The sequence below is a fragment of the Oncorhynchus nerka genome, linkage group LG14, assembly GCF_034236695.1.
Source record: "Oncorhynchus nerka isolate Pitt River linkage group LG14, Oner_Uvic_2.0, whole genome shotgun sequence".
In the NCBI taxonomy this organism is placed as follows: domain Eukaryota; kingdom Metazoa; phylum Chordata; class Actinopteri; order Salmoniformes; family Salmonidae; genus Oncorhynchus; species Oncorhynchus nerka.
In genome coordinates, this window is record NC_088409.1 from 83,196,860 (window position 1) to 83,219,969 (window position 23,110).

The window sequence follows — 23,110 nt, forward strand, 5'->3', positions numbered from 1 at the left end:
GAAATAGTCCTATAATTCCTATAACTACAACCTAAAACTTCTTACCTGGGAATATTGAAGACTCAAGTTAAAAGGAACCACCAACTTCCATATTTTCTCATGTTCTGAGCAAGGAACTTAAACGTTAGCTTTCTTACATTGCACATATTGCACTTTTACTTTCTTCACCAACACTTTGTTTTTGCATTATTTAAACCAAATTGAACATGTATTTATTTGCAAATTTGATTTTATTGATGTATTATATTAAGTTAAAGTAAGTGTTCATTCAGTTGTTGTAATTGTCATTATTACAAATACAATTTTTTTTTATTGGCTGATTAATCAGTATCGGCTTTTTTGGTCCTCCAATTATCGGTATCGGCATTGAAAAATCATAATCGGTCGACCTCTACGCCGAATACAGCAGGTGTAGTAGACCTTAGTGAAATGCTTAATTACACGCCCTTAACCAACAATGCAGTTTTAAGAAAATACCTAGAAGGGAAAAATAATAAAAAGTAAAGTAAGAATGACAAATAATTAAAGAGCAACAGTAAATAACAATAGCGGGGCTGTATACAGGGGGTAGCAGTGCAGAGTCGATGTGCGGCGGCACCGGTTTCGAGGTAATTGGGGTGCTATGTACAGTGGGGCAAAAAAGCATTTAGTCAGCCACCAATTGTGCAAGTTCTCCCACTTAAAAAGATGAGAGAGGCCTGTAATTTTCATCATAGGTACACTTCAACTATGACAGACAAAATGAGAAAAAAAATCCAGGAAATCACATTGTAGGATTTTTTATGAATTTATTTGCAAATAATGGTGTAAAATAAGTATTTGGTCAATAACAAAAGTTTATCTCAATACTTTGTTATATACCCTTTGTTGGCAATGACAGAGGTCAAACGTTTTCTGTAAGTCTTCACAAGGTTTTCACACACTGTTGCTGGTTTTTTGGCCCATTCCTCAATGCAGATCTCCTCTAGAGCAGTGATGTTTTGGGGCTGTTGCTGGGCAACACGGACTATCAACTCCCTCCAAAGATTTTCTATGGGGTTGAGATCTGGAGACTGGCTAGGCCACTCCAGGACCTTGAAATGCTTCTTACGAAGCCACTCCTTCGTTGCTCGGGCGGTGTGTTTGGGATCATTGTTATGCTGAAAGGCCCAGCCACGTTTCATCTTCAATGCCCTTGCTGATGGAAGCAGATTTTCACTCAATCTCACGATACATGGCCCCATTCATTCTTTCCTTTACACGGATCAGTCGTCCTGGTCCCTTTGCAGAAAAACAGACCCAAAGCATGATGTTTCCACCCCCATGCTTCACAGTAGGTATGATGTTCTTTGGATGCAACTCGGCATTCTTTGTCCTCCAAACACGACGAGTTGAGTTTTTACCAAAAAGTTATATTTATTATTTTGGTTTCATCTGACCATATGACATTCTCCCAATCGTCTTCTGGATCATCCAAATGCTCTCTAGCAAACTTCAGACGGGCCTGGACATGTACTGGCTTAAGCAGGGGGACACGTCTGGCACTGCAGGATTTGAGTCCCTGCCAGCGTAGTGTGTTACTGATGGTAGGCTTTGTTACTTTGGTCCCAGCTCTCTGCAGGTTCATTCACTAGGTCCCCCCCTTGTGGTTCTGAGATTTTTGCTCACCGTTCTTGTGATCATTTTGACCCCACGGGGTGAGATCTTGCGTGGAGCCCCAGATCGATGAAAATTATTAGTGGTCTTTTGTATGTCTTCCATTTCCTAATAATTGCTCCCACAGTTGATTTCTTCAAACCAAGCTGCTTACCTATTGCAGATTCATTCTTCCCAGCCTGGTGCAGGTCTACAATGTTGTTTCTGGTTTCCTTTGACAGCTCTTTGGTCTTGGCCATAGTGGAGTTTGGAGTGTGACTGTTTGAGATTGTGGACAGGTGTCTTTTATACTGATAAGTTCAAACAGGTGCCATTAATACAGGTAACGAGTGGAGGACAGAGGAGCCTCTTAAAGAAGTAAGTTACAGGTCTGTTTGTAGGTGACCAAATACTTATTTTCCACCATAATTTGCAATTAAATTCATTAAAAATCCTACAATGTGATTTTCTGGATTTTTCTTTCCCTCATTTTGTCTGTCATAGTTGAAGTGTACCTATGATGAAAATTACAGGCCTCTCTCATCTTAAGTGGGAGAACTTGCACAATTGGTGGCTGACTAAATACTTTTTTGCCCCACTGTACATGTAGGTCGAGTTATTAAAGTGACTATGCATAGATAATAAGAGTAGCAGTAGCGTTCTACATTTATTTTACATTTAAGTCATTTAGCAGACGCTCTTATCCAGAGCGACTTACAAATTCTGGGGGGAGGGGGGGGGTGTAATGCAAATATTCTGGGTAGCCATCTGATTAGCCGTTCGGGAGTCTTATGGCTTGGAGGTAGAAGCTATTTAGGAACCTCTTGGACCTAGACTTGGCGCTCTGGTGCCGTGCGGTAGCAGAGAGAACAGTCTATGACTAGGGTGGCTGGAGTCTTTGACAATTTTTAGGGCCTTACTCAAACACCGCCTGGTATAGAGGTTCTGGATGGCAGGATGCTTGGCCCCGGTGATGTACTGGGCCGTACGTACTACCCTTTGTAGATTTTATCATGCCCTTTTCACGACTGTCTTGGTGTGATTGGACCATGTTAGTTTGTTGGTGATGTGGATGCCAAGGAACTTGGAGCTCTCAAACTGCTCAACTACAGCCCCGTAGATGAGAATGGGGGGGCGTGCTCGGTCCTCCTTTTCCTGTAGTCCACAATCCTCTCCTTTGTCTTGATCATGTTGAGGGAGAGATTGTTGTTCTTGCACCACACAGTCACGTCTCTGACCCTCCTATAGGCTGTCTCATCGTTGTCGGTGATCAGGCCTACCACTGTTGTCATCAGCAAACGTAATGGTGTTGGAGTTGTGCCTGGCCATGCAGTCATGAGTGATCAGGGAGTACAGGAGGGGGCTAAGCACGCACCCCTGAGTGGCCCCCGTGTTGAGGATCAGTGTGGCAGATGTGTTACCTACTCTTAACACCTGGGGGCGGCACGTCAGGAAGTCCAGGATCCAGTTGCAGAGGGAGGTGTTTAGTCCCAGGATCCTTTGCTCAAGCGGTGAGCTTTGAGGGTAATATGGTGTTGAACGCTGAACTGCAGTCAATGAACAGCATTCTTACATAGGTGTTCCTTTTGTCCAGGTGGGAAAGGGTGGTGTGGAGTGCAATGGAGATTGCATCATCTGTGGATTTGTTGGGGCGATATGCATATTGGAGTGGGTCTAGAGTTTCTGGGATAATGGTGTTGATGTGAGCCATGACCAGCCTTTCAAAGCATTTCATGGCTACAGACGTGAGTGCTACGGGTTGATAGTCTTTTAGGCAGGTTACCTAGCGTTCTTGGGCCAGGGACTATGGTGGTCTGCTTGAAACATGTTGGCATTACAGACTCAGACAGAGAGGTTGAAAATGTAAGTGAACACACTTGCCAGTTGGTCAGCACATGCTCTGAGTACACGTCCTGGTAATTCGTCTGGCTCTGCGGCCTTGTGAATGTTGACCTGTTTAAAGGTCTTAATCACATCAGCTGTGGAAAGTGTGATCTGTCATGCATGTTTCAGTGTTACTTTCCTCAAAGCAAGCATAGAAGTTATTTAGCTAGTATGGTAGGCTCGTGCCACTGGGCAACTCTCGGCTGTGCTTCCCTTTTGTATGTACAGTCACTGTGGGGACGACATCCTCGTCGCACCCATTGATGAAGCCAGTGACTGATGTGGTGTACTCCTCAATGCCATCGGAAGAATCCCGGAACGTGTTCCAGTCTGCTAGCAAAGCAGTCTTGTAGTTTAGCATCTGCTTCATCTGACCACTTTTTATAGACCGAGTCACTGGTGCTTCCTGCTTTAATTTTTGCTTGTAAACCGGAATCAGGAGGATAGAATTATGGTCAGATTTCCCAAATGTAGTGCGAGGGAGAGCTTTGTATGCGTCTATGTGGAGTAAAGGTGGTCCAGAGTTTATTTTGTGTTCGCCCCCCCCCCTGGTTGCACATTTTAACATGCTGAGATAAATGAGTTAAAAGTGATTTAAGATTCCCTGCATTAAAGTCCCCGGCCACTAGGAGCGCCGCCTCCAAGTGTTTTCCTGTTTGCGTATGGCGGTATGCAGCTCATTGAGTGTGGTTTTAGTGCCAGCATCGGTCTGTGGTGGTATGTAGACAGCAACAAAAAATACAGATGAAATCTCTCTAGGTAGATAAACTGTGGACTACACTATCATGAGATACTCTCCCTCAGGCTAGCAAAACCTTGAGAATTCATTAGAGCAAAACCTTGAGAATTCATGCATTCATGTTTACATGCCTGCATAGGCCCCGGCCCGTGTCTTACCAGAGGCTGATGATATGTCCTGCCAATAGTGTATAACCCGCCAGCTGTATGTTCTTAATGTCGTCGTTCAGCCACGTCTCAGTGAAACATAAGATACTACAGTTTTTAATGTCCAGTTGGTAGGATATACGTGCTCGTCCCCTTTATTTTCCAGCGATTGAACATTAGCTAGCTGGACGGAAGGCAAGGGCAGATGATCTACTCGTCACCTGATCCTTGCAAGGCACCCTGATCTTTTCCCACAAAATCTGTGATTCCTTCAGTGGATCGCGAGGATCTGGGCCTGGTCAGGTGTCTGTAGTATATCTCTCGCGTCCGACTCATTGAAGACGAACTCCTCGTCCAGTTTGAGATGAGTAATTGCAGTTCTGATGTCCAGAAGCTCTTTTTCGGTCATAAGAGACTGTAGCAGCAACATTATGTAAAACAACAAGTTACGAACAATGCAAAAAAACTTTAAAAAGCCAATAAGACTGCAGCCCTCCCATCCGGCGCCATCGTAACTGATCTCTGTGGCCCTTGTGTTTTGCTGGGTTGTAGTGGCCTGTTTGGCTTTTGTGGCCTAACAGTTTTTCCTGCAGGGGGAATGCAACGGGTCTGATGGGGTGAGAGGGGTGGTGGCAGGGTTGACACAAGGCCAGTGTTTGTGTGGGGTGGGGCACGGGACTGCCTTCACTGACACTCTGAAAGACACACACACACACACACACACACACACACACACAGATGATTGAGCTGACGGGGGACAGAGGACTATTGTAGAGACCCAGGTCAGCTCGCCCGCCACAGGCAAACATTATAACTCCCATCTCTCTCTTCCCTTCTCTCTCTCCTCCCTTCTCTCTCTCTCTCTGTTCTCGCTTTCTTTCGCTCTCTGTTTTCTTCTTCCTCTCTCTCTCCTTCTATTGCCAGCACCATATATCCCCATTTAACCCTCTTGTTCTCTCCCTCCACCCATAAACAACTTTCTCTCCTCTTCCCTCTTCCCTCTATCTCTGATTCCCTGTCTGTTGCAACTTTTAATCCTGAAATAATATTGCTTAATAAAAGTATGCTTCTTCTGTTACTCTACACTCCGTTTGCCCTTTCCTCCTCTTTTTCTATTTTCCTCTTGCTATCACTCTGTCCTCCACTCGCTCTCTCCCTCTCTCTCCCTCTCATTCCCTGAGGGAGGTGTGAACATTCTAAAACTCTCAGTAATGGAGAGCTCCTTGTTAGAAGAGCTGCTTGTTATTGTGACCTTTGCTGTGAGTGTGTGTGCAGTCTTTTCCCTATATCCATTTAGCAGTGGTGGGCCACTGATGCTACATTGTTACCGCCACTACCACAAATATGATTGCTAAGTTCTCAAATCTCTTTTTCAATCACCAAAATCTACATTTATTTATGTTTGAGTCACTCAGAATAAGAACACGGCAGAAGCTATGTCAAAGTCTGTAGAATTACATTCAATTATCTTTAAAACTGCACATTTTCTCTCAGCACCATTGCAAAATGTGTAGAATTTTAAAGAAATTAGCTTTAAAAGAAAAAAAATTTCTCTCAGCCCAGTGACAAAATATGTGGAGTAAGCAAAAAATATAAAGATAAGAATTATAGAAACTTAAACCACATTGTGGACCACTCAAATTGGGTTTTGAGATACAAAAAAACGTAGTCAAACATGTTACAGGCATCATCTATAATGCATTACATCATCTATACATATGTATGCATAAACAAAAACACAAAGTACACTGGATAAAAGGACAATTAGGCACTTCTCCTCCAACCGAGATCTTTATAAGGTGGCAGGCTGTGTTATGTGCAACTATGAATATTTCATTATATTTACACAGTGAATTTGTTAATTAGCATAACAATAGCTTTTAATTATTTTTTATTAAAGCTCCTATGATCGTAATGTAGGTGTAGCTTTGTTTTAACACCATTGGCCTATTTCTATCGCATGTGTTGATTATCCGAGGTGACTTCCAGCAGCTCCTGTGTCATCCTGCCAGGGTTTAATATTCTCTGTGTTTCTGTGTTCTACTTCGCAGTATGTTTGCCAGTAGGATAAAGTAATCCCTCTCACCCCCCCCTTAAAAGATTTAGATGCACTACTGTTCCACTGGATGTCATAAGGTGAATGCACCAATTTGTAAGTCGCTCTGGATAAGAGCGTCTGCTAAATGACTTAAATGTAAAAATGTAAATGTTGGGGTCACGAGGTCATAATTATGACACAGGCGTTGGAGGGGTGTGACCTCAGGTTGAACACAACTAACACTGCAGCTTACTGCATCCACACAGAGAGAAATGCATATTAACATCATGTTTTGCCATCTCTCAATCTTCTTTCTTGCTGTTTCCTCTCTCCTCATTCCCTCCCCATCTCGTTGTTACTCTTTCTCTCTCTCTCTCTCTCCCTCTCTCCATTCGTTATGTTTGGCAGGAGTGAGTTCTCTGCCTCCACCCAAATGTTCTCCCAGAGGCCTCAGGTTCATGTCAAGTGCAGCCACGCTGCACACTGAGTGGATTCCAAAGACTACATGATATAAGAACCATTTCTGGCTGTGGAGAGCTTGTGTGTCTGGCTGTGGAGAGCTTGTGTGCTGTGGAGAGCTTGCTCGTGTGTCTGGCTGTGGAGAGCTTGCTCGTGTGTCTGGCTGTGGAGAGCTTGCTCGTGTGTCTGGCTGTGGAGAGCTTGCTCGTGTGTCTGCCTGTGGAGCGCTTGCTCGTGTGTCTGGCTGTGGAGAGCTTGGTTGTCATACAACTGTCATTACACACACAAGCTTAGTAGTGTTGTCGGAACAGTTTCAAAGAGTGGGAGATGATTGGTAGAGTGATGTTCAGTATTCAGGCGTGTGTTGAGCATGTGGTATGTGAATTTTAGGCTGTGCTGCTCCTTTCAAAGGTTTATCCTTCCCTCTACTCCCTACCCCTTCCAATCAGAACCTGCATCGCCATCCCCAATCTCAGTAGTACTATTATACACACAGTCACCCTGCAGCCATAAGTGGGGGGGAGTTTAGAACAGGCCTTTATGACGTCACAATGGATGATTTATGATGTCACGATGATTTGTGATGTCTGCCTGGCCATAACTCTTGGCCACATCAGTACCCTCTGATACAGGGGTGAAAGAGAGGGACAGAGCAGAGAGGAGGTAGAGGGGGGTTGTAGAGAGTGCTAAATCCAATATCCTGGGCCATTTCCCCTAAATTGGACAAATACAAGAGATGACACTGTTTACCACAGAGACAGGAACAGAGGGAAAACCGCAGTGTGTGTGTTTTTGAGTAAATGCATTCAAAGCCTTGCACACACAATGATGTTATCTCCACCATATACCATCTACATCCTCAATAATAGGCCTACTGTTTCCATTTGATTGTTGACCACTGGTTTAGCTACAGTAGGTCTACATGTGAACTACAGTAAAGGGTATTTATCCTCTTCGGTTTTTTTTCATTCATCATTTCCTGTCTGAAGTCTACAGCCACACTAAATCCACAAATAGGACCGTCTAGTGATTTTCTGTCATGTTTGAGCAGCAGTGAGGGTGGGACTTTCACATACACACACCTTTCACAACCCTCATACACACACGCACACCTGTTAGGTCAGGCCTCACTGAGTCAGAACCACAGGTTTACACATACCAGTGCTACATCAGAATGTGTTCTAGTCACCTACAAGTGCTACCACTGTGTACCACAACACTTCCACAACTCATCGCCCTACTGACCACACCTATTCCCCCCCACTCAGTGCCCTACTGACCACACCTATTCCCCCCCACTCAGTGCCCTGCTGACAACACCTATTCCCCCCACTCAGTGCCCTACTGACCACACCTATTCCCCCCACTCAATGCCCTGCTGACCACACCTATTCCCCCCCCACTCAGTGCCCTACTGACCACACCTATTCCCCCCACTCAGTGCCCTACTGACCACACCTATTCCCCCCACTCAATGCCCTGCTGACCACACCTATTCCCCCCACTCAGTGCCCTACTGACCACACCTATTCCCCCCACTCAGTGCCCTACTGACCACACCTATTCCCCCACTCAGTGCCCTACTGACCACACCTATTCCCCCCACTCAGTGCCCCCACTATTCAGTGCCCTACTGACCACACCTATTCCCCCCACTCAGTGCCCTACTGACCACACCTATTCCCCCCACTCAGTGCCCTACTGACCACACCTATTCCCCCACTCAGTGCCCTACTGACCACACCTATTCCCCCCACTCAGTGCCCTACTGACCACACCTCATTCCCCCCCTCAGTGCCCACACCTATTCCCCCCACTCAGTGCCCTGCTGACCACACCTATTCCCCCACTCAGTGCCCTGCTGACCACACCTATTCCCCCCACCAGTGCCCTGCTGACCACACCTATTCCCCCCACTCAGTGCCCTGCTGACCACACCTATTCCCCCCACTCAGTGCCCTGCTGACCACACCTATTCCCCCCACTCAGTGCCCTGCTGACCACACCTATTCCCCCCACTCAGTGCCCTGCTGACCACACCTATTCCCCCCCACTCAGTGCCCTGCTGACCACACCTATTCCCCCACTCAGTGCCCTGCTGACCAACACACAGTGCCCTGCTGACAACAACACTCTATTTCCCCCCACACAGACACACCATTTACCTCCCCACTCACAAGGGGAGTTAACATGTTCAGAGCGGGAAGGGGTATGACATAGCAACATGTGGACCAGTGTGACTGGATGTGGTCAGGACAGTCCCTAAGCCCCCTTCCCCTCCTGAACACCCCCCGAGCTAGAGGAAACGCTGACTCAGGCTGCACTAGTATAGAGTGTGTGAGTGAGAATGTTCCCTCATTTACACCAGTATTGCATTGGAGCGGGGGGGGGGGGTGTAGAGTAGATCCTCTTTCTTAACTTACTGTAATAGTTTTGTGTCACAGGGGCCTCATACCTACACACACACACACACACTGCCCCACCGTAGACTAGAGTACTAGTGAGACTGCGACAGTTTACGAAGAACATAAGGACGTACGTGTTAATAGTCATAAAGTATTAGTCACAAAGTTGTTGGAGACCTTTTCAATAGAACAGTGTTACCTTGACAACAGTCCTTTCTTTCCACACTGACCGTGATGGAATTATTTAATTAAGTGTGACAGTGTAATACGTGTGTCATTTGCTACGGGTAATTAATATGGACTAGAATGTCCTAGTTCTGCAGTGACTCCTCTGCTTTCAGACACCCAACACATTCTCCCATACCCTTTACACTGTCATAATGACATCATACCTGTATGTCTCACACACGATCCAAGGGAAGTCTCATCAGGTGAACTCGACCTGTGAGATTTGCATTTAGCTATGTTCATTTAGCTACAGTTGAAGTTGGAAGTTTAAAGTCATTAACTCGTTTCTCAACCACTCCACAAATTTCTTGTTAACAAACTATAGTTCTGGCAAGTCGGATAGGACATCTACTTTGTGCATGACATAAGTCATTTTTCCAACAATTGTTTACAGACTGATTATTTCACTTATAATTCACTATCAGAATCCCAGTGGGTCATAAGTTTACATACACTAAGTTGACTGTGCCTTTAAACAGCTTGGAAAATTCCAGAAAATGTTGTCATGGCTTTAGAAGCTTCTGATAGGCTAATTAACATCATTTGAATCAATTGGAGGTGCACCTGTGGATGTATTTCAAGGCCTACCTTCAAACTCCGTGCCTCTTTGCTTGACATCATGGAAAATCAAAAGACATCAGCCAAGACCTCAGAAAACAATTGTAGACATCCACAAGTCTGGTTCATCCCTGGGAGCAATTTCCAAATGCCTGAAGGTACCACGTTCATATGGACAAAAAATAGTACGCAAGTATAAACACCATGAGACCACGCAGCCGTCATACCTCTCAGGAAGGAGACGTATTCTGTCTCCTAGAGATGAACGTACTTTGATGCGAAAAGTGAATCTCAATCCCAGAACAGCAAAGGACCTTGTGAAAATGCTGGAGGAAGCCGGTACAAAAGTATCTATATCTACAGTAAAACGAGTCCTATATCGACATAACCTGAAATGCCGCTGAGCATGGAACAAGCCACTGCTCCAAAATCACCATTCAAAAAAGCCAGTCTGTTTGCAACTGCACATGGGGACAAAGATTCAACTTTTTGGAGAAATGTCCTCTGGTCTGATGAAACAAAAATAGAACTGTTTGGCCATAATGACCATTGTTATGTTTGGAGGAAAAAGGGGGAGACTTGCAAACCGAAGAACACCATCCCAACCGTGAAGCACGGGGGTGGAAGCCTCAAGTTCTGTGGGTGCTTTGCTGCAGGAGGGACTGGTGCACTTCACAAAATAGATGGCATCATGAGGGAGGAAAATGATGTGGATATATTGAAGCAACATCTCAATACATCAGTCAGGAAGTTAAAGCTTGGTCACAAATGGGTCTTCCAAATGGACAATGACCCCAAGCATACTTTCAAAGTTGTGGCAAAATGGCTTAAGGACAACAAAGTCAAGGTATTGGAGTGACCATCACAAAGCCCTGACTCAATCCCATAGAAAATGTAGGGGCAGAACTGAAAAGGCGTGTGCGAGCAAGGAGACCTACAAAACCTGACTCAGTTACTTCAGCTCTGTCAGGAGGAATGGGCCAATTCACCCAACTTATTGTGGGGAGCTTGTGGAAGTCTACCCGAAATATTTGACCCAAGTTTAAATAGTTTAAGGCAATTCTACCAAATACTAATTGAGTGTATGGTAACTTCTGACCCACTGGGAATGTGATTAAAGAAATAAAAGCTGAAATATATCATTCTCTATACTATTATTCTGACATTTCACATTCTTTAAATAAAGTGGTGATCCTAACTGACCTAAAACAGGGAATTTTTACTGGGATTAAATATCAATAATTGTGAAAAACTGAATTTAAATGTATTTGGCTAAGGTGTATGTAAACCTCCGACTTCAACTCTATGTTCATTTAGCTATGTTCGGGACACATGTATCACACGTATTGGATTCAGTCCCCAGTGTTAAATTTCTTACCGAAATACGCACCCTTGGCCGACTCCAGGTGCAGGCTTGCGGTTGCAGGTTGAATTTCAAGAAATTTAGCTTTAAAACGGCAAGAAAATATCTTTCCAAGATGGCGTAGTAGTCAGACATCTTGTCTCGTCTCGTCTCATGTATATATCTTTTTAATATTTTTCCTAAAGCTCAACTTAAAAATACACTCCTGTAACCCACCTCACCCAATGTGGTGTGGATGTGTTTTTTTTTCTAAAGTATTTATATTTACCTCCGACTGAACCCCGCCAATATTTCACGACTGGAATACCGACATAATCTGCCCAACAGGCCCTCAGGCGCGATGTCCCCTGAAGGCCCATTCTGCTAACCGTGGCCTGCTAGCTATCTATAGCATATTGGACTGTTAGCTGATCCATCGGCCAGTTTCTTGGACCACTATACCCATTTTGCCAATTGGACTCGGACCCCTCTGCTACTTGGAACCCTACTAATTCCACGACTGGTCTATCAACGTCACCGCACGAGGAGGCAAGAACTAACTTTGCCCCTTCGCGACGTCCCTCTAAGGCCCTTATGTTAGCTTGCTAGCCCCGACCTGCAAACTGTCTGAATCGCTGTGTCCCCAGCCAGCCCAACCACTCACTGGACCCATACAATCACTTGGCTACGCATGCCCCTCCCTAATATCAATATGCCTTGTCCATTACTGTCCTGGTTAGTGGTTCACTGTAGAGCCTATAGCCCTGCTCAATATGCCTTAACCAACCATGTTGCTCCACCTCCCACATATGCGTTGACATCACCTGGTTTTAATGTCTCTAGAGACTATATCTCTCTCATCATTACTCAATGACTAGGTTTATCTCCAATGTACTCTCTTCCCACCATACCTTTGTCTGTACACTATGACTTGAATCGATGCTATCGTGTCCAGAAACCTGCTTCCTTTACTCTCTGTTCCGAACGTGCTAGATGGTCAGTTCTTATAGCCTTTAGCCGTACCCTTATCCTGCAGTGCCTAGCTCCACTCCCACTCCCCAGGTCCTCTCATTTGTTGACTTCTGTAACCATAAAAGCCTTGGTTTTATGCATGTTAACATTAGAAGCCTACTCCCTAAGTTTGCTTTAGCACATTCTGCCAACCCGGATGTCTTAGTCGTGTCTGAATCCTGGCTTAGGAAAACAACCAAAAACCCTGAAATTTCCATCCCTAACTAGAATATTTTTCGCCAAGATAGAACTGCCAAAGGGGGAGGTGTTGCAATCTACTGCATAGAGAGAACTCTGTAGGCTATCTTACTATACAGGTCTGTACCAAAGCAATTCGAGCTTCTATTTCTAAAAATGCACCTTTCCAGAAACAAGTCTCTCACCGTTGCCGCTTGCTATAGACCACCCTCTGCCCCGAGCTGTGCCCTGGACACCATATGTGAATTGATTGCCCCCCATCTATCTTCTGAGCTCGTGCTGCTAGGTGACCTAAACTGGGACATGCTTAACACCCCGGCCATCCAACAATCTGAGCTTGATGCCCTCAATCTCACACAAATGATCAATGAACCTACCAGGTACAACCCCAAATCCGTAAACACAGGCACCCTCATAGATATCATGCTAACTTACTCGCCCTCCAAATACACCTCTGCTGTTTTCAACCAAGATCTCAGCGATCATTGCCTGCCTTCGTAATGGGTCTGCGGTCAAACGACCACCCCTCATCACTGTCAAACGCTCCCTAAAACACTTCACCGAACAGGCCTTTCTAATCAACCTGGACGGGGTATCCTGGAATGACATTAACCTCATCCCGTCAGTAGAGGATGCCTGGTTATTCTTTAAAAGTGCCTTCCTCACCATCTTAAATAAGCATGCGCCATTCAAAAAATGTAGAACTAGGAATAGATATAGCCCTTGGTTCACTCCAGACCTGTCTGCCCTCGACCAGCACAAAAACATCCTGTGGTGTTCTGCATTAGCATAGAATAGCCCCCGCGATATGCAACTTTTCAGGAAAGTTAGGAACCAATATACACAGGCAGTTTGAAAAGCTAGCCTTAGCTTTCCTAACAGAAATTTGCATCCTGTTGTACAAACCCCAAAAAGTTCTGGGACACTGTAAAGTCCATGGAGAATAAGAGCACCTCCTCCCAGATGCCCACTGCACTGAGGCTAGAAAACACTGTCACTACCGATAAATCCACAATAATTGAGAATTTCAAGAAGCATTTTTCTACGACTGGCCATGCTTTCCCACCTGGCTAACACTACCCCGGTCAACAGCCCTGCGCTCCCCACAGCAACTCGCCGAAACCTCCCCCACTTCTCCTTCACCCAAATCCAGATAGCTGGTGATCTGAAAGAGCGGCAATATCTGTACCCCTACAAATCAGCCGGGCTAGACAATCTGGACCCTCTTTTTCTAAAATTATCTGCAGAAATTATTGCAACCCCTATTACTAGTCTGTTCAACCTCTCTTTCGTATCGTCTGAGATTCCCATAGATTGGAAATCTGCCGTGTTCATCCCCCTCTTCAAAGGGGGAGACACTAGACCCAAACTGCTACAGACATATATCTATTCTACCCTGCCTTTCTCAGGTCTTTGAAAGCCAATTTAACAAACGGATTACCTACCATTTAGAATCTCACTGTACCTTCTCCGCTATGCAATCTGGTTTCAGAGCTGATCACGGGTGCACCTCAGCCACGCTCAAGGTCCTAAATGATATAACCGCCATCTATAAAAGACATTACTGTGCAGCCGTATTCATCGACCTGGCTAAGGCTTTCGACTCTGTCAATCACCACATTCTTATTGGCAAACTCAACAGCCTTGGTTTCTCAAATGATTGCCTCGCCTGGTTCACCAACTACTTCTCCGATAGAGTTCGGTATTTCAAATTGGAGGGCCTGTTGTCCAGACCTCTGGCAGTCTCTATGGGGGTGCCACAGGGTTCAATCCTCGGGCCGACTCTTCTCTGTATGCATCAATGATGTCGCTCTCGCTGCTGGTGATTATTTGATCCACCTCTACGCAGACGACACCATTCTGTATACCTCTGGCCCTTTGTTGGACACTGTTAACTAACCTCCAGATGAGCTTCAATGCCGTACAACTCTCCTTCCGTGGCCTCCAACTGCCCTTAAATGCAAGTCAAACTGAATGCATGCTCTTCAACCGATCGCTAATCCCACCTGCTCGCCCATCCAGCATCACTACTCTGGACGGTTCTGACCTAGAATATGTGGACAACTACAAATACCTAGGTGTCTGGTTTGACTGTAAACTCTACTTCCAGACTCACATTAAACATCTCCAATCCTAAATTAAATTTAGAATCGGCTTCCTATTTTGCAACCAAGAATCCTTCACTCATGCTGCCAAACACCCTCGTAAAACTGACCATCCTACTGATCCTCGACGATGTCATTGACAAAATAGCCTCCAACACTCTACTCAACTAATTGGATGCAGTCTATCACAGTGCCATCCGTTTTGTCAACAAAGCCCCATGTACCACCCACCACTGCGACCTGTATGCTCTCGTTGACTGGCCCTCGCTTCATACTCGTTGCCAAACCCACTGGCTCCAGGTCATCTTCAAGTCTCTGCTAGGTAAAGCTTTGCCTTATCTCAGCTCACGGGTCACCATAGCAGCACCCACCTGTAGCACGCACTCCAGCAGGTATATCTCACTGGTCACCCCCAAAGCCAATTCTTCCTTTGGCCGCCTCTCCTTCCAGTTCTCTGCTGCCAATGACTGGAACAAGCTGCAAAAATCTCTGAAGCTGGAGACTCATACCTCCCTCACTAGCTTTAACCTGTAGCGACGCCCAGCCCGTGAACGGGACCTTTATCATCATCTAACACTAATTAGCATATCGCAACAGACCTAAATCTTCCTAGAAAATCTTCCTACTCATGAAAATCGGAAGTTAAATATATTGGAACACAGCTTAGCCTTTTGTTAATCACCCTGTCATCTCAGATTTTCAAAATATGCTTTACAGCCAACGCTAGACAAGCATTTGTGTAAGTTTAACATAGCCTAGCATAGCCTAATGCCTCGCTAGCAGCAGGCAAACTTGTCACGGAAATCAGAAAAGCAATCAAATTAAATCGTTTACCTTTGATGAACTTCGGATGTTTTCACTCACGAGACTCCCAGGTAGACAGCCAAAGTTTATTTTTTCCCAAAAGATTATTTTTGTATGTGAAATAGCTCCGTTTGTTCTTCACGTTTGGCTGAGAAATCGCCCGGAAATTGCGGTCACCACAAAGCCAAAAAATATTCCAAATTAGCTCCATAATATCGACAGAAACATGGCAAACGTTGTTTAGAATCCATCCTCAAGGTGCTTTTCTAATATCTATTCGATAATATATCCGTTGGGATAATTCGGTTTTCACTAGGACCGATTGGAGTAATGGCTACCTCTGCACTTTACGCGAGAATCTCTCTCGGAGCCACCATGTGACCACTTACGCAATGTGCCCCCATACGGCTTTTCTTCAACAGAAATGCGTAAAACTACGTCACAATGATGTAGACACCTTGGGGAATACGTAGAAAGCGTAAGCTCGTTGATGGTACATTCCTAGCCATATAGGGAGTCATTGGAACGCACCGCTTTCAAAACCTGGGGCACTTCCGGATTGGATTTTTCTCAGACTTTCGCCTGCAACATCAGTTCTGTTATACTCACAGACAATATCTTTACAGTTTTGGAAACGTTAGAGTGTATTCTATCCAACGCTGTCAATTATATGCATATTCTAGCATCTTTTCCTGACAAAATATCCTGTTTAAAACGGGAACGTTTTTTTCCAAAAATGAAAATACTGCCCCCTAACACCAAGAGGTTTTAAGCACCAGCTATCAGAGCAGCTCACAGATCACTGCACCTGTACATTGCTCATCTGTAAATAGCCCATCCAATCTACGTCATCCCCATACTGTATTTATTTATTTAATTGTTTTTTTATTTTCTCCTTTGCACCCCAGTATCATCTTGCACACTCTTCTTCACATCCTACCATTCCAGTGTTTAATTGCTTATATTGTAATTACTTTGCCACCATGGCCTGTTTATTGCCTTTACCTCTCTTATCCTACCTCATTTGCACTCATTGTATATAGATTTTTCTACTATATTATTGATTGTATGTTTGTTTGTTTTTTCCATGTGTAATTCTGTGTTTTTTCCATGTGTAATTCTGTGTTGTTGTATGTGTCGACCTCCTTTGCTTTATCTTGGCCAGGTCACAGTTGCAAATTATAACTTGTTTTCAACTAGCCTACCTGGTTAAATAAAGGTAAAACTAAAATCTCTCCACCCTATAGCAGAATGTGTATAATTGCAGGGAGTTAGCTGTTAAAATGCACATTTTCAGAAAGCTTGCTCCACCTCGTGGAAAAATTTGTAGAACTGTAGGAAAATTACTTGAAATCTGTTAGTTTAAAAAAAAATATTTGTCGCGTGTCAAGACGGGGGCCCCTAAAAGGTTTCGCCCATGAGGTGGGTGGGCCTGTCATACAAAATACTGTCAACTTTTTAGCTAAACAAAAATAGTTTAAACAGCTGAATTGTTGCAACAATCAGCTTTGTTTACATAGTGGGGATGAAAATGTCATTTTAGCTGTAATCTCTAGAATTCTGTGAATTCGGTCATCACACCGTTTATATAGCAATGAACGCTAATAGTTTATTGAATCCCATTGTGACGCGGGGGGATACTTTCTGGCATGACAGGCACACCAACCAAAAGGCTAGGGCAGGCCATGCGCGCACACCAACCAAAAGGCTAGGGCAGGCCATGCGCGCACACCAACCAAAAGGCTAGGGCAGGCCATGCCAAAAGGCTAGGGCAGGCCGCGCACACCAACCAAAAGGCTAGGGCAGGCCATGCGCGCACACACACACCAATGCTCTGACACACTTAATTTGCCCATTTGCTTTTTCCACAGATTTTCTGTGTGTTTTAATAACTGGATATGTGAGGTTCTAGTCCCCCCAGGCCTGTCCTCTCTTCTCACACCATTCCCTCCCCCCAGGCCTGTCCTCTGTTCTCACACCAGCCTCTTCCCCCCCAGGCCTGTCCTCTCTTCTCACACCAGTCTCTCCCCCCAGGCCTGTCCTCTGTTCTCACACCATTCCCTCCCCCCAGGCCTGTCTTCTGTTCTCACACCAGCCTCTTCCCCCCAGGCCTGTCCTCTGTTCTCACACCAGCCTCTTCCCCCCCAGGCCTGTCCTCTGTTCTCACACCAGCCTCTTCCCCCCAGGCCTGTCTTCTGTTCTCACACCAGCCTCTTCCCCCAGGCCTGTCCTCTGTTCTCACACCAGCCTCTTCCCCCAGGCCTGTCTTCTGTTCTCACACCATTCCCTCCCCCAGGCCTGTCTTCTGTTCTCACACCAGCCTCTTCCCCCCAGGCCTGTCCTCTGTTCTCACACCATTCCCTCCCCCAGGCCTGTCCTCTGTCTCACACCATTCCCTCCCCCAGGCCTGTCCTCTGTTCTCACACCATTCCCTCCCCCAGGCCTGTCTTCTGTTCTCACACCATTCCCTCCCCCAGGCCTGTCCTCTGTTCTCACACCATTCCCTCCCCCAGGCCTGTCTTCTGTTCTCACACCAGCCCTCCCCCCCAGGCCTGTCCTCTGTTCTCACACCATCCTCTCTCCCCAGGCCTGTCCTCTGTTCTCACACCAGCTCCCTCTCCCTGTGAAACCTGACCCAGAATCAGACCTCTGGTTGGCTGGCTTCCATCATGCACCTGGTAACCCTGCTCACCTGGAGTGTGTGTGTGTGTGGCAGGAGCAGACATGTCAGGCAGCTCCATCCATGCCATAGTATGTAGTTGTACAGCACACTCATTGCAATTGCCGCCAGTCTACTGATGTCCAGTGTGTTTCCTCATGTTAGTTGTGACTGCGTCAGACAGACGCACTGTGGTGTCATGTTTCCTTTCATGTGTGTAACTGGGCTCCTTCATGACGTCACCCTATGGCTTCCTGCATTGTTTGTCTGAGACAGGCATGTTTCCTTTCATGTGTGTAACTGGGCTCCTTCATGACGTCACCCTATGGCTTCCTGCATTGTTTGTCTGAGACAGGCATTCAACTGCACATTTGACGAGGTGCTTAGTAGAGTTGGAGGATATGGACAAAAATCCTTGGGACGATGAATTACCTGAATTGATGAGATAACGATAAATAGAACAATACGTTTAAACTTCTACTACTAGTTTGATGGTTGTACCACCATCAATTGTCCCATTCAAAATCACCCATATCAGCAAACTTATTTAATTTCAAACTTCACATTTCTCTAGTATAGGCTACTTATCATAATGAACAAAATCAGAAAAATGCCTGCGATAAGTGATCGATATGGTCGCTGTTGATCATTTTTGGTTTATCGTCCCAGTTCTAGTGCTTAGTTCCACAATTTACCAATGGGTCGGTGTGTGTGTTTACTTAGTCCTGTCTTGGTGGCTCAGTAATTGTCTCCGAGAGAATGGCACAGTTCTAGTTCAGAGTGTTGAATGACAGTCAAAGAACAGTTGTATCTGCATAGCTGATCATGTTAAGTGGCCAAGATGGTGGCTCCAAATGGGCATGATCCTGCACTCGCTGCAGAGCCAAAATGGACCCAAGCACTTAACACCACTAGAGACAATGGGGCTGCTGCTTGATTTACTGGCCTAGTGTTATTGAGCCAAAATGGAGATTGAACTGTGGTCTGCTAGAGCACTTAAACACAAGCTCTTTAGGAATAGGTCATTACAGAAAGGCAACTGTGAGTGTGGATGGTCTATTGTGGTGAATCACTGAGCCAGAGTGGAAACTGGGAAGCATGTGGTTCTTTACCAAAGCTGCTGAAGCACTTACTGTTTGTGTGTGTGTTTGGGCGGTGGTACTTGAACCACCCCCTAAAACCAGAAACATCACATCCGTTACATTTTAGAAAGGAATTTTGAAAACCTGGCAACTCTAGTCCCACATTAACATCCGTCATTGCACACTCACAGGAGGATTTGAGAAATGGCAGCTAAATTTACCTTGACTCCCCGTTTACTTGATAATTGCCTTGGCAACGGCCTCGGGTCCAGGCGAGGGGGGGAACCAGAGCATGTTGTCATGGGTGAGAAGAGAGGTTGGTGACCTTTTGTTCCTGTGTTTGCTTAGTGGGCATTCCTCTGAGGGCTGGCGCTCACCCAACCATGGCCGGTCTCTGTGTTATATAGGGCTCCCCCCGGGGGTGAAGATGGAGAAATACAGGCTCCTCAGCCAGACACCACCCAACCTTTAGTCATTAGTAAAGGGCATCAGATTATGCCTGCTTCTCAATAGGACAATAGGAATTGGAAGAAGTCTGAGTTGTGTACCATGCGGTTGTGTGGTTCTTCAGCAGTTCATGGTTACTCCCCCTAACGGTCCTCTTTCCTCATCCCAGGTCCTTATGGTTGAGCTGGGTGTTGGTCCCTGCGATGCCTCCTGCCATGACAAACCTCATGGACTTGTGGGCAGCCCACTCCCAGCTGTCTGGAGAGGACCTGGTCACTGTAGACTTCCTGTTACCCACCGGCATCTACATTCAGATGGACGTCCCCAGAGAGGCCACCATACAACACATCAAACTGGTAGGAGGGGGACAGGGGGTAGGCTCGAGTATGTATGTGTTTTGGGGGAGTGGGTATGTGTTTTGGGGGAGTGGGTATGTGTTTTGGGAGAGTGGGTATGTGTTTGTTGTGTGTGTCAGTGGAATTATGTGATTTTATGACGCTTGTAGGTATTTTTGCTTGGTTGTCTGTAGTTAACAGGAGTGTCTATACTTAGGTTTAATCATTTCAGACAGCAGTCAAATCAGTGCAGTTGCCATTTAGAGCAGCATTGGAAAGTATAGACTCCTAGAAAAGGCCTAGAAAATGCCTACTGTGCATCAAGATGTTTTTCTCATGAGAATTCAGTACAATAATAATGCTATGGATTTCTATCCACATTGCCTTCCCAGCTCTACAGCATCTTCAACCTTACAGGCTTTCCTATCTCTCCAATTAGAAGAGAAAGCAACACATTAGTTTACAACATTCATTCGTTTAACGCAGATTGTTTAGAATGGTTTTAAAGAATGTGTTGACTGGCTGAAGTTCTGGTTCTGAGCCATTGTAAAAGGCCATCATAACAACTAGAACAAGCTGTAGGCTGCTGTAGACTGCCGTCTCCTCTTCAGTCCAGACAGACGCTGTCTAATGGGTGTTATGACACAGCTGGCGGCTGGCGCGGTTTGTTTGTCTCTGAGCTGCACTCACTGCATGCAAATAATGCTATGACATCATGCGTGACCCGGCTAGTGGGTAGAGGTGGGGTGAGATGGAAGCCAAAGGTCAGCAATGTAACAATGCACTGTAGTTTTTACCGTCATTTAAGGTGTCATATTTTGGTCACAATTAGTGTTTTTTTTTATGATTATAGTTTAAAGTGTAAATACTTTGGAGGATGCTTCTTTTTTTTTTTTTTTACCCTTTGGTGAGATCCCTCTCCCTCCTGGTGTTTTCCACCAGTCTGAGACCCGCAGAGAGACCCGCGCGCAGAGAGACCCGCGCGCAGAGAGACCCGCGCGCAGTGAGACCCGCGCGCAGTGAGACCCGCGCAGAGAGACCCGCGCGCAGAGAGACCCGCGCGCAGAGAGACCCGCGCGCAGAGAGACCCGCGGGCAGAGAGACCCGCAGACCTCTAAAGGCTCCTATTTCTGTGTGTTATGTTAAATTAAGTCTATGATTTGATAGAGCAGTCTGACTGAGCGGTGGTAGGAACCAGCAGGCTCGTAAGCATTCAAACAGCACTTTCATGCTTTTTGCCAGCAGCTCTTCGCAAGCACAGCACTGTTTATGACTTCAAGCCTATCAGCCTAATGGCTGGTGTAACCAATGTGAAATGGATAGCTAGTTAGCGGGGTGCGCGCTAATAGCGTTTCAAGCGTCACTAGTCCCCTTGCTCTGCAAGGGCCGCGGCTTTTGTGGAGCGATGGGTAACGCTGCTTTGAGGGTGGCTGTTGTCGATGTGTTCCTGGTTCGAGCCCAGGTAGGGGCGAGGAGAGGGACGGAAGCTATACTGTTACACTGGCAATACTAAAGTGCCTATAAGAACATCCAATTGTCAAAGGTATATGAAATACAAATGGTATAGAGAGAAATAGTCCTACAATTCCTATAATAACTACAACCTAAAACCTCTTACCTTGGAATATTGAAGTCTCATGTTAAAAGGAACCACCAACTTTCATATGTTCTCATGTTCTGAGCAAGGAACTTAAACGTTAGCTTTTTTATATGGCACATATTGCACTTTTACTTCTCCAACACTGTTTTTGCATTATTTAACCAAATTGAACATGTTTCATTATTTATTTGAGGCTAAATTGATTTTTATTGATGTATTATATTAAGTTAAAATAAGTGTTAATTCAGTATTGTTGTAATTGTCATTATTACGAATAAATAAAAATCGGCATCAGCTTTTTTGGTCCTCCAATAATCGGTATCGGCGTTGAAAAATCATAATCGGTCGACCTCTAATACCAATTAGGATCTGGCTAAAAATACTTGGATCAGTTATAGAACCCATTGCCCTTTTATGGTTGTGAGGTCTGGGGTCCGCTTACCAACCAAGAATTCACAAATTGGGACCAACACCAAATTAAGACTGCATGTAGAATTCTGAAAAAATATCCTCCATGTATAACATAAAACACCAAATAAAGCAAAGCAGAATTAGGCTGATACCCACTAATTATCGAAATCCAGAAAAGAGCTGTTTAAATTCTACAACCACCTAAAAGGAAGTGATTCCCAAAGCTTCCATAACAAAGCCATGAACCTGGAGAAGGGTCCCCTAAGCAAGCTGGTCCTGGGGCTCTGTTCACAAACACAAACAGAGCCCCAGGACAGCAACACAATTAAACCCCACCAAATCATGAGAAAACCTAATATAATTATTTCCCATGTGTGAAGTAATTAACAAAAAAACAGAGTAAACTAGAATGCTATTTGGCCCTGAACAGAGAGTACACAGTGGCAGAATACCTGACCACTGGGACTGACCCAAAATTTAAGGAAATCTTTGACTATGTACAGACTCAGCGAGCATAGCCTTGCTATTGAGAAAGGCCACCGTAGGCAGACATGGCTTTCAAGAGAAGTATGTGCACACTGTCCACAAAATGAGGTGGAAACTGAGCTGCACGTCCTAACCTCCTGCCAAATTTATGACCATATTTGAGACGCATATTTCCCTCAGACTACACAGACCCACAAAGATTTCGGGAAAAAAACAAATTCAATTTTGATAAACTCCCATATCTACTGGGTGAAATACCACAGTGTGCCATCACAGCAGCAAGATGTGTGACCTGTTGCCACAAGAAAAGGGCAACCAGTGAAGAACAAACACCACTGTAAATAGAACCCATATTTATGATTATTTATTTTCCTTTTTGTACTTTAACCATTTGTACATCGTTACAACAGTGTGTGTGTGCATATGTATATATGTATGTGTATATATATATATTAATATATATATTTTTATATTTATATTAATATATATATATTTATATTTGTATATATTAATATATATAACATTTGTAATGTCTTTATTCTTTTGAAACTTCTGTATG

General features: G+C 45.0%; 1 protein-coding gene across 1 annotated transcript in view; it reads left to right on the top strand.

Moving 5' to 3' along the window:
• The window catches only part of LOC115141974 (phosphatidylinositol 4,5-bisphosphate 3-kinase catalytic subunit beta isoform-like), an 84,097-nt gene that overhangs the window by 28,505 nt on the left and 32,482 nt on the right, over positions 1-23,110 (top strand). The window contains exon 3 of the mRNA XM_029681413.2: positions 19,889-20,075. Within this exon, the coding sequence (XP_029537273.1) occupies positions 19,923-20,075 (153 nt within the window). The 5' untranslated portion in view covers positions 19,889-19,922. The remainder of the gene's footprint in view (positions 1-19,888; positions 20,076-23,110) is intronic.